The sequence below is a fragment of the Mustelus asterias genome, chromosome 19 (assembly GCF_964213995.1).
Source record: "Mustelus asterias chromosome 19, sMusAst1.hap1.1, whole genome shotgun sequence".
Taxonomy (NCBI): Eukaryota; Metazoa; Chordata; class Chondrichthyes; order Carcharhiniformes; family Triakidae; genus Mustelus; species Mustelus asterias.
The window spans coordinates 38,212,403-38,228,037 of NC_135819.1; the positions used below are offsets into that span (position 1 = coordinate 38,212,403).

At 39.9% G+C, this 15,635-nt stretch overlaps 1 protein-coding gene across 24 annotated transcripts in view; it reads left to right on the forward strand.

The window, feature by feature from the left end:
- The window catches only part of eps8a (EGFR pathway substrate 8a, signaling adaptor), a 169,980-nt gene that overhangs the window by 99,696 nt on the left and 54,649 nt on the right, over positions 1-15,635 (forward strand). For 13 of the 24 annotated variants that reach the window (XR_013500158.1, XR_013500160.1, XR_013500159.1 and 10 more), the window contains 3 exons: positions 1,747-1,823; positions 5,776-5,823; positions 15,157-15,221. Coding sequence is in view for 21 of the 24 variants with exons in the window: in XM_078235342.1 (XP_078091468.1) it covers positions 1,747-1,823; positions 5,776-5,823; positions 15,157-15,221 (190 nt within the window). In the remaining 3 variants the exon portion in view is untranslated. The remainder of the gene's footprint in view (positions 1-1,746; positions 1,824-5,775; positions 5,824-15,156; positions 15,222-15,635) is intronic. The other 11 variants (XM_078235352.1, XM_078235357.1, XM_078235354.1 and 8 more) reach the window with 1 other exon arrangement.

The window sequence follows — 15,635 nt, forward strand, 5'->3', positions numbered from 1 at the left end:
ATTGATTGTTCTTCCTGTGTTATTAGGACTTTTGAGGTAGAATCAGTCATCCATTTTCATAGAATCCCACAATGCAGAAGGTGGCCATTCGGCCCATTTGAGTCTGCACCGACCACAATCCCACCCAGGCCCTAGACCTATAATCCCTTGCTAGTCCCCCTGACACGAAGGGGCAATTTAGCATGGCCAATCCACCTAACCTTCACATCTTTGGACTGTGGGAGGAAACCTACGTAGACATGGGGAGAATGTGCAACCTCCACACACAGTGACCCAAGCCAGGAATCGAACCTGGGTCCCTGGCGCTGTGAGGTGGTAGTGCTTGCCACTGTGCTGTCCCACATATTTTCCCCTATATATTTTGCATATATTAAATGTATTTTCATCATATTAAAATACAGCAAGTGCTACTTTTGGAGCAGAATTCTCCCATTTTGAGACCAAGTGTGGTGGGAGGTGACTTGGGTGATACCTGTCCCGTTGAGCAGAATGGTGAGATCCCTTACCAGATTCTGAATTAGATGCTTTGTAAATTATGCACAGGGAGTTCCCCTCCAACTCTGCTGGTGGGCCAGCAGGTGATTCCTCTGGCACACTTGCATCACTCTCTCTCGAGACCAACTGTCTTCACCAGATTATGCAGGATGACAGCAGCAGAGAAGGGAAAAAGGCTAGTAGTCTCTAAAAAAAATCTTAAGTTCCTCGATTTAGTCATTTTCCCACTGAACCCATCACCTTTGAAGCGCCCGCTTGGACCTATACCCATAGTCTTTCTTTGATGAACTTTTCGTGGAGGCTTGTTGAGGTCTAGCTCCCCTCCCCTCGTTTTTCCCACGGCCTTGCGTTGTTGTTCATCTTCTTCTACCTCGCTCCTCTGTCTGCCACCATGAGCCCTTGCCCTACCCCTCCTTGCACCACCCTCATTTCCATTCCCCCGCCACCCCCCGCAGTCTTAGTCAGGCCACCAGCAACATCCCTCAACCTCCACCTCGCACTCCACTCCTGGACCTTTGTTGGATGCATGAGTCCACAGCACAGTGCTGTCCACATAGACACTGGTGTGCTGCACCGGGGGAGGGGAAGGAGACCCCTATACTCCTCTCCTCCAGCCACAGTACTGAACCAAAATGGTGACACAGGAGGGTTTGGGTCCAGCATCATGGTTTTGTTCATGAAGACTAGCTCAGCATGGAGATGGAGGTTAAGAACTGGCATGCTCTGGCATAGTGCTGGAGAGCACGTAGCAGTGTCGCACTATGGCAGACAGCTTTGACTGGCCTCAAAGTCTCTTGCCAACTGAGAGCACAGCACCCTCTAGCAAACAGGTTTGACGCTGACGTGATTTCCCATTAGCGTGTTGCAAGATTAGAAGCCCTGATGAATGCTTCAGCAGACTGAAGTTTTCATGAGCATTCATGGAATGCGAATGGCGTGATCACCAGCCTGCCATTTGGCGATTTGCAATGTAATCTTACGCCAGTGGGTTTCCAATTTCTTTGGTCTCGTCAGATTTTCTATGCCCCACTCGCTACCAAATCTGCCACTGGCACGTTTGAAGAATTCCACCCCTGGTTTCCTGAGGGATTTGGGATGAGATGATGCTGAAGAGTTTGTGCAGGATGAAGGAATTCCAACATGCTTGCCGTATGTCTTTCGAAACTTACTCTGCTGTGTAATTTTAAATTTTGGAGGGATGTGGAAAAGAGGATCTTCAGTCAGAATTACATTCTGATTCTTTTTTTTTAGTGGTTATGCTTCTCACACAGTGACCCAACCAACGATGGATAATAGTTCATCAAAGACAAGTGGAAAAGCCTTGTACGGTGAGTCAAATAGGAAGTATTTTATTCGTCATGCTTAAAGCAGTAGTTACAATGGAAGTGGATTTTTATTCTTGATTTATGTTCTAAAATCATTCTTTCCATTTTCTATAGTATTTTTGATTCAAATAGGTTATGTTCATTACCTTTAACAAAGTAATGGGCCAGTTTTGCAGGGGATCTAACAGTGGCTGTTAGACTTTGCATTTATGTGTTGAGGTTTTGAAATTTTTTGCATGCCCAGCATTAGGAATATCACACCGAGGGAAATGGGGCATCTGACATTTGGGTGAAGAGGGCAAACAACCGAATGTCTCTTTAACCATCATATTGAAGGATTAAGAAAGTTATAGTGCAAAGACCGAGAAGCAAACAAAAACTGTGAATGGGTGAACTTGATCTGAAAACAGGTATGTAAAGACACAGAAATAAATAATGGATTATGAGATGGAGAAAACGACAAAGGAAAAGTTGAAAAAGAAAACAGAAGTTTTTAGTTCAATATATTTCACAATAATCAAAACTGTAGGAATGAAACTTGACATTTGTAATTAATTTTCGAGAGAGTTTGGTCAGTCATTTGCACTGGGCATGTTAAGAGTACAAATTCAAATCTAAAATTGCTAACTTAACTTTCTTTAGTGAGTTCGTGTCATTCAGTGGATTTCATTGATTAAAAACAGACGGTGAGATACCATTGTTGTAAAGTTGACAGTGGAGGATCACAACTTGGATAGCAACCTCAGGATTTGGGCAGGAGTGTGGCACACTGGTTGGCATTGCTGCCTCACAGCACCAAGGACCCAGGTTCAATCCGGGTGTGTGTCTGTGTGTGTGTGTCCCGGTTTCCTCTGGGTGCTTTGACTTCCTCCCACAGTACAAAGATGTGCACGTTAGGTTGATTGGCCATGGTAAATTGCCCCTTTAATGTACAATACATTAGGGTAAAAACATGGGAATAGGGTCTGGGTGGGATTGTTGTCAGTGCAGGCTTGATGGGCTGAATGGCCTCCTTCTGCACCGTAGACATTCTATGATTTCCGCAGTTAAGTGCATATCTAACCTTCACCTGAAGTTGTTATACCATTTGTGCCTAATTGAAAGAGGCCATTAGCTTCACCGTTATTTTGACAGTAAATTCTAGTCAACATTTTTTTACTCGTACTTTTGCACTGGCGCAAGAAATAATTTTGATTTGGGTTTTTACAATGCATTCCATTTTCCAATTGGCCAGATGTTTATTCATTGTGTAAATATATATCTGTAGAGTCAAATTTGCATTTCTTAAAAACCTATGAGCACTTTATCAGTGGCTGGTAGGATCACGCTATTAATTTTTGAATCTTGCTTGAGGGAGAGCTTGGTGGTTCTAATCTGATGACAGATTGCATGCTAATAAACAGTTTCAGGCTCCGATTTTAAGTTCTGTTGCTTCCAACTATTGCAGTGTTCATTACCAGCGCAATTCAATGCTGAAAATAAATTAAAACAATGTGCTTTTGTGTAAATGCATACTTGATATACTTGAAAAAATATAACGACTGGTAGGGAAGGAATTTAACTACAATATTTCACACTTTATTTTAATTGATGGATTTGTTTCCATTTTTCCTATCACATTCGTGCTCTTTCCCCCCCTACTTACCAAAGATGTGGACCCCTTTGGTGCGATACAATCGCATTGGCATTTCTCCATTATTCACAACAGTGCCCATTGCTATTGTAACTGAAAACTGCACACACACACTCTGGTTTCCTCCTACAGTCCAAAGATGTGCAAGTTTGGTGCCTTGGCCCTGCTAAATTCTCCCTCTGTGTACCTGAACAGACGCACAGTCTTTTCATGCAGTATAAATTGTTGTCCCCTTCGCAATTTGGTATTCTTGTATCTGTCCTGATGAGTGCTTTGACAGAGTGTCTATTTCTAGTCTCGCCAGACTAGATGTGGTCTGATGAGTCTGGGATTTTTGTACTTGGTGAGCCTCTGCTGGAAGTGTTTATTTATTTATTAGTCACAAGTAGGTTTACGTTAACACCACAGTGAGGTTACTGTGAAAATTCCCTCGTCGCCACATTCCGGCGCCTATTCAGGTACACCAAGGGAGAATTTAGCATGGCCAATGCACTTAACTTGCATGTCTTTGGACTGTGGAAGGAAACGTGTGTGCAGCTTTAAGTTATAATAGCAGTGGGCACTGTTGTGATGTCCCTTACAACTGAAAGTGTACTGACAATATTCAGGCTCCAGGTGAATAATGGAGAAATGCCAGTGCGATTGTATTGCACCAAAGGGGTCCACATCTTTGGTAAGTAGGGGCAATGTGATAAGAAAAATGGAAACACATCCATCAATTAAAATAGTGTGAAATATTGTAGTTAAATTCCTTCCCTACCAGTCGTTGTATTTTTTCTTTCTGATGTTAAAAATTGTTACTTGGAGGTAAATTGCCTCCTGAAACCTATATTGTGGTGTAACTAAAAGGTTTCCTGCGATGTTTAACTATAAAAGATCTGGGTAAAATGCTTGAAACTGAAGACAGAGTTTTGGGGATTTAAAGTATTGCTAAAGGATTTTTTGAAAAAAATAATTGTTTTGCAATGGAACAATTTAGTAAGTATGTGAGTAAGTTTCATTCTATGATGTAAGTTTTACTTGAATGCCTTGAGACTAAACTTCACTTTTGTATCGCTGCAGGCTCCATGAGTGGTACTCATAATGAGGCCCAAATTATCTTCACCTCTGCCCTCCACAGCTTTGCTTCAAGTCTCTCTGGGCTTGCATCTACAGTTAGCCAGTTCTGGGATGTGGATGGAGCTAGGATATATTAAATATATGTTTAGTATACATCTTACGGTTTCTCAGTGAATCAGAAGGATGTTCTGTTTTATAATGGTGGGTGGAGATGGGGGAAGGATTATGTCTTAATAAATCATGAGTCACAGATTTAATATGTTGGAACAGTGAATTATTTTATTAAATGGGTTATCTGGATTTTTTTCTCAATTGAATTCTACAGTTGTCCTGTTTTTTTTTAGACAACTGCAACTAGCTGGTCTTGAGCTGTCTTGAAACAAGTTATGTCATTTTCCATTCTGAGTATTGAGGACAAGAGTTCTGGAAGGTGGGGCACTGCAGAGTTTGGGACCAAGTAGAGTCATTTGAGCAATATGTAATCTGGCAGTGCTGGGCCAGATGGGCTGCAGAAGCATTGAGTGGGAGGAATTTTGTAAGCAAATATGGCTCAATATCTCTCAGCCCCTTGGGGCTATTAGTCCGGTCTGTGCCATGTTTACGATAATGACCAGCCCAACACCTGAGAACAAATCCCGGTTGAATTCCTGTTGTCAGTTAAAAGTAATCAACAACATGTTGTTTTATTAACTTTGTGACAACATGCTACTAAATGACTGCTCCCTATATAAGCACAATGATTTTGAAGATTGTTTCTGGAAATCCATGCTTATTAGTAGTAAAAAGAGGTGATTGTCATTGCTACGTGTAACCTTTGAGATTCTATTGCAGGAAAATTATTGCTCCTCGCACAAAATTAAGGAAACTATCTTGTCTAATTGTTTTGCAGGTGCCGTTGCCGTAAGGTTGTTAAACAAGATTAATCATTTGAAATGTGTTTCTTTTTGTGTTTCTAGCTCTTGTATGAGAACCGTCCCAAGCTCGTCACATTTGTATCTGTTTTCCAGTGGAGCACAAGAATTAACTGACATTTATATTTAATAGACTTGTGTTTTGTGGAGCGGAATTACAAAACTCAACTTTTTTTTTGGGTGCTCGAATTTGGGAGCTTGCTGCATTGAAATTCTGTTGCCGTAAAATTGAGAGAACTGTGCATTTTGAGGAATATCTGTTTCACAATTGCAATGGCTGTTATTTGATGCAGATTAATTTAAGTATGGTTGTTTGTTGAGTTCAGCATTTTGCTTCCCTTGTTTGTTTTAGGAGCTGATGGACTTTACTTCTTACATTCTTCAAAACATAAAAAAAAAGGTAGAAACAAAACCAAAATGAGTTGCGTTTTGTCATTTTGTGTGTTTTTTTTTCCTTCTGCACCACAGTGTGCAAAAACCAAAAATATTAAATTTTATACAAAGCTAACTTATTACAGTATGCTTAAAGGGCTTGTTCAGTAATAAATGTAGTTGGTAATTTAGGCACTGACTTTCAAATGAAAGTCTGCAAATTGAAATGTATCAGTCTGAAATTAGTTGAAAATATCATTGCAAAATAGCATCAGCCTCACCTACAAAGCTAACGCAATTATTCGATGTACAAGTTGCCAAATTAATGGAGTAGATTTTTTTTTGTGTTAATTGTAATGTTAGTGGTATTAGTGAAACCCTCATAAATTCAGTTGTTTTCCAGAGCCTCTGCAGTTTGCTACTGACTCCATCCCTCTGGCAACAGTCTGAGATTAAGCCAGGCTGTTTACAATCTTGGTGTCACATCTGATCCAAGTTGAGCTTCCAATTTGAGGTCATTCAAAAATCTGCTTGTGTAACTTGCAGCAAATCCCATTTCCCCATTATCTGCGTGTCTGCTGACCCGTCTTGGCTTCAGATCAAGCAATGAAATGACTTTAAAATCCTTATACTCGTTTTCAAATCTCTACTCTCCCTATCTCTATCATCTCCTCCAATCCCAGAAATCGCCACCTCCCAAAACTCAATAAGACAAATGCATTCTCCTAATTATGGCCTCTTTTGCATCCTTGATTTTAATCATTCCACCATTGGCCATGCCTTCAGCTTCTTGGGTTTGGAATTTCCTCTCTATACCTCTCTGCCCCTCTTGTCTCGCTCCTTAAATCCTACTTCATGGACCAAGCGTTTGGTCATCTAATATCCCCTTGTGTGGCTTGGCATCATATTTTGTTTTATAATGTTCCTGCAAAGTGCCTTGGGACATTTTATAACGTTAAAGCTGCTGTTTAAATATAGGGATGAACTTACATTTGCACTGAACTATATTTTTCCTCATTTTCTTTCTCTTTTGCACTCTCTTGTACTCAAAATCCAAGTCAAGTTTCTAACATTGCTGGGTTCCACTATATCATAAGGGGATTTATAGTACCAATGTGGAATTTGTTATCTTTAATATAACTGATTCATTCATGGACCTGTGGCAAGAGCAGAGCCAGGTTTGCCCACAAAATCCCACTGCCGTCTGTGTGGATTTGCTGCCTTCAGTTTGTCTCTGGGCAATTTTAGAAGCATCTGGTTTGGGAAATGACCCATCTGTAAGTGGGAACACCCTGCAAACTCTCTCTCCCCCCCCCCCCCCCCCCCCCCCCCACCACCTGTCTGACTGAAAGATGGCCAATGAAAGTAAGCAGCCTCTTGCAGCAGACAGGAGAGGGGTGAGGTGATAGAAGGGTGGCCAGAGCTCCATTTTAAATCCCCTCGCAGACACCACTGAGGATGGAGTAGCTTCCCCTCCTCAGTTGCGGTCTAGCAGTTGCGGCCTGTTTTTATATTCCCATTTTGGAAAGTAGTGAAGACCCCCTCTATCTTAAGGTATCCACTCTCTCCAACTTCACCTATAATGGGGTTTCTGATTCAAGCCCAGAAGGCATCCTACTGGCCCTCCAGCAGGAGCCTGTCTGCTGTCAATTGGATTGGCTGCTGAGTGCACTCCCTGATCTTAATTGACTGTCTCATCAGGTATTGACACAGTGTGGGATTGAGAACCTCAAAATGCCCCCAACATCAGAATCTGACCTCTAAACTAAAATTTACTAAATTTCTAACTGATCTAACTAAATGTAACTAAAATTCAGCCTAATTTTCCTGTAGTGTGAAAGATCCTTATTTAAAAATCTTGCATTCTTTAACTCATCTGCACTGTCTCCATCATTTAGTGCAGGTCTTTAGATTTGAGTGGTCCAAGCACCCACCTTCTACTTAGGAAATAATTTTAACTCTACCAAATGAGCCCACACTGAATTTTAATTTATATTTAGCAGATCAATAAAGATACTGAATCTTCTCTTGGTTATGATTTCATAGCGACCAGGTGATTTTGGCAATTTGTGAATCTGGGGACTTGGATCATAGGAGCCTGCTCCACTATTTATCCCATTCACGGCCGATTTTTGACTTCAACACTATTTTTATGTACAACCTGCATTTGTGAATTTGGCGGTCTATTTCAACATGGTGTGTGTGTGTGGGGGGGGGGGGACACATCAGCAGGTGTAAATATTAGAGATCGGAATCAAGAAGCAAGACTTGAAAATGGAGGAGCTCAACTCCAGTGTCACCATTGCGCTGCTGCCCTTCCTGCAATCATGCTAACTCTGCATAGAAAGGACTGACACTTTAGAATTTCCTTAGTCTCCATAGCTCAACTGCTCACTTGGTAATTTAAGTGACTCATGTGAGCACTGGAATAAATTATTTCTAAATATTCCCGAGTTGGTGTACCTCGGTTTGGTGAAATAAGTTTTTTTTTAAAAGAACAATGAGTAAAATGATTAAGCTTTTTAAAATCCCACTAATTGATTCTGGTTCTCAATTGTTAAGTTAAATCAGTGGTGTTAACTAAAGTTTGCAAGTGTGTGGTGTAGCACGAGTTATAAGTTGAAGCTTATTTATTAGTCACAAGTAGGTTTACATTTAACACTGCAATGAAGTTACTGTGAAATTCCCCTAGTCGCCACACTCCGGCACCTGAACAGGTGCATGTACCTAACCAGCACGTCTTTCAGAATGTGGGAGGAAACCGGAGCACTCGGAGGAAACCCACGCAGGCACGGGGAGAACGTGCAGACTCCACACAGACAGTGACCCGAATCGGGAATCGAACCCGAGTCCCTGGCGATGTGAGGCACCAGTGCTTGTCACTGAGCCCGCAATTACAGTTTAAACAATCTGCTGGATGATGCTTGGTGTTAACATTGGTTAAGTGTTTAATCTATTTTGCTTTTTTGTTTAAAAAGCATTCTTTAATAGTTGCCATTAAAATCTGCAACTTGTTTCTGAATAATTAATGATTTACAAGTTTGCTCTGACAAAAAATCCTACTCTGGTATTACAATCAAAAAAGGAAGCTGTCTGGCAGATTACTGCAAACTGCTGAACATTTTTCTCATGTTCCTAAATATAGTTATTTGGACGATATTTCATAGCCTCCAGTTTTACTGGCAGTGGTTTCATTCTCATGCTGCTTCATGTGAAAGTATTTTCTATGCCCTATAAGGCAAAAAAGCAAATTTGCTTACATAAGGGAGCACTTATTTGTCTGTCCCATTTCAAATCTAGCGTTACTGAAATTGCTGAACTGCCTTTACACTCAATTTTTGTTGTCCTCTAGTAATTAAATACTGGAGTCTGTTCATTTGTGTATATAAAATGCGTGCATGAATTTTATATATATGTATAATAAACGTGAGAGTATCTGGAAAATTTGTATTGCTCGGGGTTCGTTAAGCTTTTGTAAATCATAGAAACCCTACAGTACAGGAAGAGGCCATTCGGCCCATCGAGTCTGCACCGACCACAAACCCACCCAGGTAAAGTGCTTGGGATTAAGCTCACAATGGAAAGCAGCATGGTTTGAAAGTTAAAATTAATTTGTGTCTCAAGTTCAACCAGATAATGGACATTTCAATTATTTTCATCACTGGAAGGTGTAGGTGGATGGGGGAGAGAAAAATTTAACAGGGTTACTTTGTGTCACCCCTTTTGCCTTATCACTGAAGACATGGGAACAGTTTCCAAATGTAAACACCTGATGTATGGGAAGCACTTATTATTTTACTTGAGAAATACTCTCTCACCGTAGCTGCCTGTGAAGAGCTTTATGATATCCTGAGAATGTGACGGGTGTTAAATGCCAATTCAACCTGTATTTACGTAGCACCTTTACCATAACAAAATGTCCCTTTCCATTAAATTACTCCTGAGTTTAAACCATTGACCCATGACATAACTTTGAGTCTCTTGGTTGGGAAAATGGGTTATGATACAAAAGTACTGGAAAACTACCAAACGTTATAGGAATTGGGCCCTGTGTAACAACTCAATTAGCCTGAACATGCAGGGGGAGAGTATGTTGTCACTGAATCAACATGTATCCTGCAGCAGATCAAGCTCCAGGTGTTGGAGAGACACAGCGACACTCCAATATAATAGATTTCTCTGACTTCAACTGAATTCCACACATCAAGATTAATATTAAAGAGTCTTTGGCTGCCAGTATGCATCTCCAAGCAGAACTGTAAGGTGGAAGCAATCCATTTCAATTGTATTTCAAAAGTCTAGGGAAAGGAAGCTATTACTGTTTGAAATATGTAAGGTTTGAGTTATGAACAAGTCCTCTGGCATACTGTGAATTTTTAATAGCTGTTTCCATGCTATTGAAATGTATCAATATTTTCATTCGGAACTTTTCAAAAGCCTTTTTTAAAAAAAAAAAGTTTTCTCTCTATTTTTGGTTTTACTTTGCATCTCTGTAAAATAAGCTGCATTTGTGTTAACTTTTTAAAAAGTTCTTACCTGCTTTGAGCCTGCTAGCTCCTAGATATATAGCTCTGTCCACCTCTCCTATTTTCAGCCGTTTCGGGACAGTCAATTAGACATGATTATAGCACCTTTCAGATTTTAGTTAGTGAAATTTGGTGTTTCACTTTGTATGATATTAAATACAAAACAGAGTCGAGCACTGTATTTGAAGGAGATTATAGCCATTCATTGTTTAACTGCTGATTTAGTACTCGTCGCTGTTAGCTTTAGATGAAAAAAGGCCCTTAAGCTGTAGCTTTAAACGCAAAGTAAGGAGATTTGACTGACTTCCATACTTTCCACTGTATGGGTATGCCAAACTCTTGAGCTGGGGTTCTTTACTAAATGATTGATTCGGACAACATGATCCTTCCCTGTGTTGTATTCTTGTTCTGTGATGAGTTGACGATTCTTAGCTGTGAGGTATGGTAGTGCTGGTTAAATTGATCCCTGCATCCCTGAGCTAGGGAGGAAACATTGCCTAAAGTTCCTGACCTGCAACAACTGCTTGAAAATGCATTTTTCAAAAATATTTGTTCTAAAATTGTGGATGTCTCTGCCCATCTTTAATTGCTTTTGAAAAAATGGTGATGGTGAGTTGCCATTTTGAATTGCTGCAGGCCATGTACTGTCGGTACATCTATAAAGCTATTAGTGATGGAGTTCCAGGGCTTTGACCCAGCAGCAGTGAGGGAACTGTGATATAGTTGTAAGTCAGAATGGTATGTGACTTGGAGAGAAACTTGCAGGTGTTGCTCTTTTCCTCCTCTTCCCCCTCCCCCTTGTTGTTCTAGGTAATAGAAATCATGGGTTTGGAAGATGCTGTCAAAGGAGCCTTCATGAGTTGCTATGGTGCATGTTGAGATGCCAAACACTGCTGCTTCTGAGAGTCAGTGGTGGGTGAGATTCCAATCCACCAGGCTTCTTTGACCTGAATGGTGTTCAGCTTCTTGAGTGTTGGAGCTGCACTCATCCAGGCAACTGGAGAGTATTCCATCACATTCTTTATTTGTTTGCGACATATAATTAGGTTAAAAAAAAAGGATGCATGGGAATGAGAATAGAAATGTAGATAGCTTTAACAAGCATTTAGCACCATCATAAGGGAGAATGCAAGATGACATTGCGGATCCTAAGTGCTTTGATTATTGGGCTGCACTGTGATGTCAGTATTGTTCAATAGGTTTTTGATGTTTGTTGACTCCTTTACCATGAATTTCTATTTGGACAAAAGATCAGAATTGTTAGTTTTGAAAATGTACAGCAGCACGAGTCAATATTGTCATGAAACAAGGGAAAAAGATACTTTTGTTCTACTCTGGATCATTAGGAATTTACTGACGTATTTAGTATCAACGGCAATATTAGAAGGTGCATTCAAAAGTCTTTTTAGCAGCAGTTAATGCTAGAAGCTGGCTAATTTTTTTGTTTATATATCCAATTCAATCCAATCAAACTCCAATTCAGAGTCTCATCAAGTGAGGCATTCCCGATCCAAGCTGACAAGACAGGGCTCTCACCTCCTGTCTAGGGCTTGATCTACATGATCCAAGCTGATTGGAGCAGGCATTGCACCTCCTCCAAGGCTTTATCTCATTTGCATCTTAGCCAAAATGCCGCTTTAAAATTTGCTTCAAATGAAACCTCAATGAAACCTCATGACTTCAACCAAGTGCAGCACATCGATACTACGCTTGATCTTAGCCAAAAGGCCGCTAGAAGCTGGCTAATGTTCCACATAATTTTAACATTGTGATCAAATGCCATCCAGGCATGGTTTGTTCACAACCAACCTAATATTGATAAAATGCTTTTTCCTTTATTGACGGCTTATTAAAAAACTTAAAGCTCTTGCATGAAGTCAGAAGCATGTAGCTACATTGCAAAATTGAACACTGACAACATCGTTCTATCTTACGCAGTGACAGTTGATAATTTATTGCTCAAAATGCTGTGAAATGAAGGGTGCATTTTTGTTCATAAGGTTCAAATCCCACCTGTCCATCTTCACTCTACTGGCAGCACTTGGTCAAGAATGGCTATTCTGCAACTATGTCCAAAGTGCTTTGCACTTACTGTTTTTTGCTGATCTTTATGCAGCATTGTAGAGCACACTTCCTCATCGATTGTCTTGGAAGGATCTTTACAACTATTCATGCAGATCTGAACATGAGCAATACATTTCTGCTTCTTTCTCCGGAGTAGCACCTCATCACAGCCTGAAGTATCTTGGGTATTTAATATTTGTCCCCTCCTCTGCCACATCTGCAGGTGCTCTTCGATAATGACATTAACAAGCATGCAGACAGATTCCTGTTGTACCTCCATTAATTCCCTGTTAGACTGCATGCCCAGACATCAATCTTGAATCAACCACAACATTCTTCATCCTGACATCAAGAAGGATGAAGCAATTATCACATTCTCCGTGTTGTTGCTATCAGTTCCATCTCCCTCCCTGCTGCCATTGTAGGCACAATCCGTCTGTTTGCTACTTTGGCTTGTCACTTGACCCCCAAGGTAGATTTCAGATTTTATTATTTTTCTCCTCCAGTATTGTCAGCTTTTATCCCCAGGTCTTAATTGTGCTTTTGCCACACCATGTTGTTCTTGATTTCGCATCTACCATAAAACTCTTTTTCCCAAAACTGGCTGCAGGTATCCAGTTTTACATTAATTCTCACTCTTTCTATCCAAAATGATCGATCATGTTTCCCACCAAAGCGTCACGTTTAAAACCTTTTGTTTTTAAATTCATCAGTGCTATCATTGCAGTTGTCTCTGGCCAAATCTTCTCCTTTTCCAGCATCTGAATGTTCTGTTTCCTTGGCTTTGGCCTTTTGTATGTTTTTTTCCTCCCCCAGCCCAGCTCTTTGATCCACTGCTGATGGCAGAGCCTTGAGTGCCGTGACTCTTGAGGTGAAATTTCCTCCTTCAGCATTTCTGCTTTTTCATCTTAGTCCCTCCCTCGCACTCCCCTCATCTACTCTGCCCACCTCCCCCTTCTCTTTGTAAAATCCATTTTAATCACCTGAATTCTGGGTCCATTTGCCACAATGCTCCCCTCTTATCTCTGGGTTAGTTTTCCTTGTGCCCATTTCTCAGGTTGTCAAGATGTCCTTTATGTTAAAGGTTCTGATAAAATTAATGCTGTTGTTAGTTATTCTTATGATAAATTTTAAGATGTTCAAGTTGAAAAACATAGTTTAAAAAAAATGCATGATGTTGTGCGGGCTTGTTTCTGAAAGTATAAGTGACTATATTACATTTTTATTCCAGTTTGAAGATTTCAAATAATATATGCTAGCCCCTACTGGAAAGCAACCACTGGTACCTTGTATAAATCAAATGCTTTTATTCTGTTCCGGATAGACATTCAAAGCAAAACTCCAAATCTAATCCTCAGTGAAAGACCAATGGGCTTTGAGTTGTCTGCAACAGGGCATGGATTGATGGATAATGACTTCTGAATTTGTATGGTTCTGATGGTGGAGAGGAATAGCCCAGGTCACAGGACTGAGAGAATGTCATAGAGCATTCTGGAGTATCCGTTTGTAGTTAGCCCAAGAGTGGCGGAGGTCTGGGGCAAGTTGCATTCCCATTCTACAAAGTAGGATGTAACACCATAACTGAGAACAGCACATGAATATATTGAGACACCTGGAAAATAAAAATGCTCTTTAAGAACCCAATAAGTGTTCTAACTTTGCATTTTTTTAACCAAGGATAACTCGCTTGTACATGAACCACTTGAGCTGTTTTGTCATTTTCTGTGTGCTCTAAAACTGTGAAATAATCTAACTGTGTAAGGACTTGCTCATTGACATGTGAACCAGAATCCTTCCATTGACCAGTTTTAAATGAAGAAACTGTCAGTTTTTAATTTGTACTTAAACTGTTGATGAGTCGGCGACCCAAAGCTGGTTTGACACTAATATCCAGAAATTCTTGGTTATATGCAATCAGTAATTAAAATGCAAAAATGATGTGTTCTTGTTTAGGATTGCTAATTGATTTCATGGAATTGTACATCTTACGGAAAATTTATAATGTGTGAAATTGGACATGGGTGGAGATGCAATGCAAGCAGCATCATACGATAAAAGCAAATTACAGTGGACACTGGAATCTGAAACAAAAACAGAAAATGCTGGAGAATCTCAGCAGGTCTGACAGCGTCTATGGAAACAAATCAGAGCTAACATTTCAAGTCTGGATGACCCTTCTGAAGGGTCATCCAGACTCTCTTAGGTGTGTTCTCTCTCCACAGGTGCTTTCAGACCTGCTGAGACTTTCTGTTTTTGCTGCAAGCAGCATCACATTGGTCATCTGTGGAACATTCATGTATATTCAGTTCCATTGAGTTAATTGGAACTGAGTCTCTGATGTCTTGTAATGGTAGGAAAATGAATTTACACGTTTTGCTTCTCCTGTCCAGTCCAGTTTGACCTCTAAAGTATTTACTTTTGATAAAATTACTCTTATTAAACTCTAGTCTGTATAGGTGAAGATATTCCAATACTAGATTGATCATATTTGATCTTGCGCTACAACCTTTACAAAATAGTGATGGCATTCTGCATTCCTCTGCTAAGTCTGCTGTAATGTAGTGTTAAAAATGTTGAGTAGCTCCTATTTATTTAGAATTATATCTTAATTAGGCTTTTAAATGTTTACTTTTGTAGATTTATCCAAATCAGAAGTGCTGGGATTATTAAAAGTGGACTATTGTTATGACTAAAATATGCAGCACAAAAAAGTTTGAGCAGAATGAAATGTTCATTAAATTCATTAAATGTAACTTTTTTGAATTCTACAGAACAAAGAAAAAACTATGCAAAATCAACTGTTGTAATGTCAGAGACCTCGCAATATCGTGTTGAGGTAATTAGATTATTTTGTTGACTTCTGTCAGGTTAGTAATTTCACATATGATGGATTAATTTGAACCAATTGGAGAAAAGAGCTGGAAGCAGAATCAAATTAATGTATGTGGTATTTAATTAAAATAGACTTCAAGACTGACACTTTGTTATATGCATTTTAATATGTCTTTGATGTTTAGGATTTAATCTGGTTTACCATTGAAGCTCAAAGATTAAATGTTTTTAAATGGAAATTGTACTATATTTTGTTTCATGGTGCAGTAGCAGTAGTGACTCCCATAAACTTCTGTTTGGCTGCAAGATTCAAATGTCGATTTTGCTTGCAGAAATACCAATGAAGGAGTCAACTGTGATGGCCCCTCTGAAATTAGACATTGCTGTGTCGGATGGTTATGTTTTACAACTAAACTAC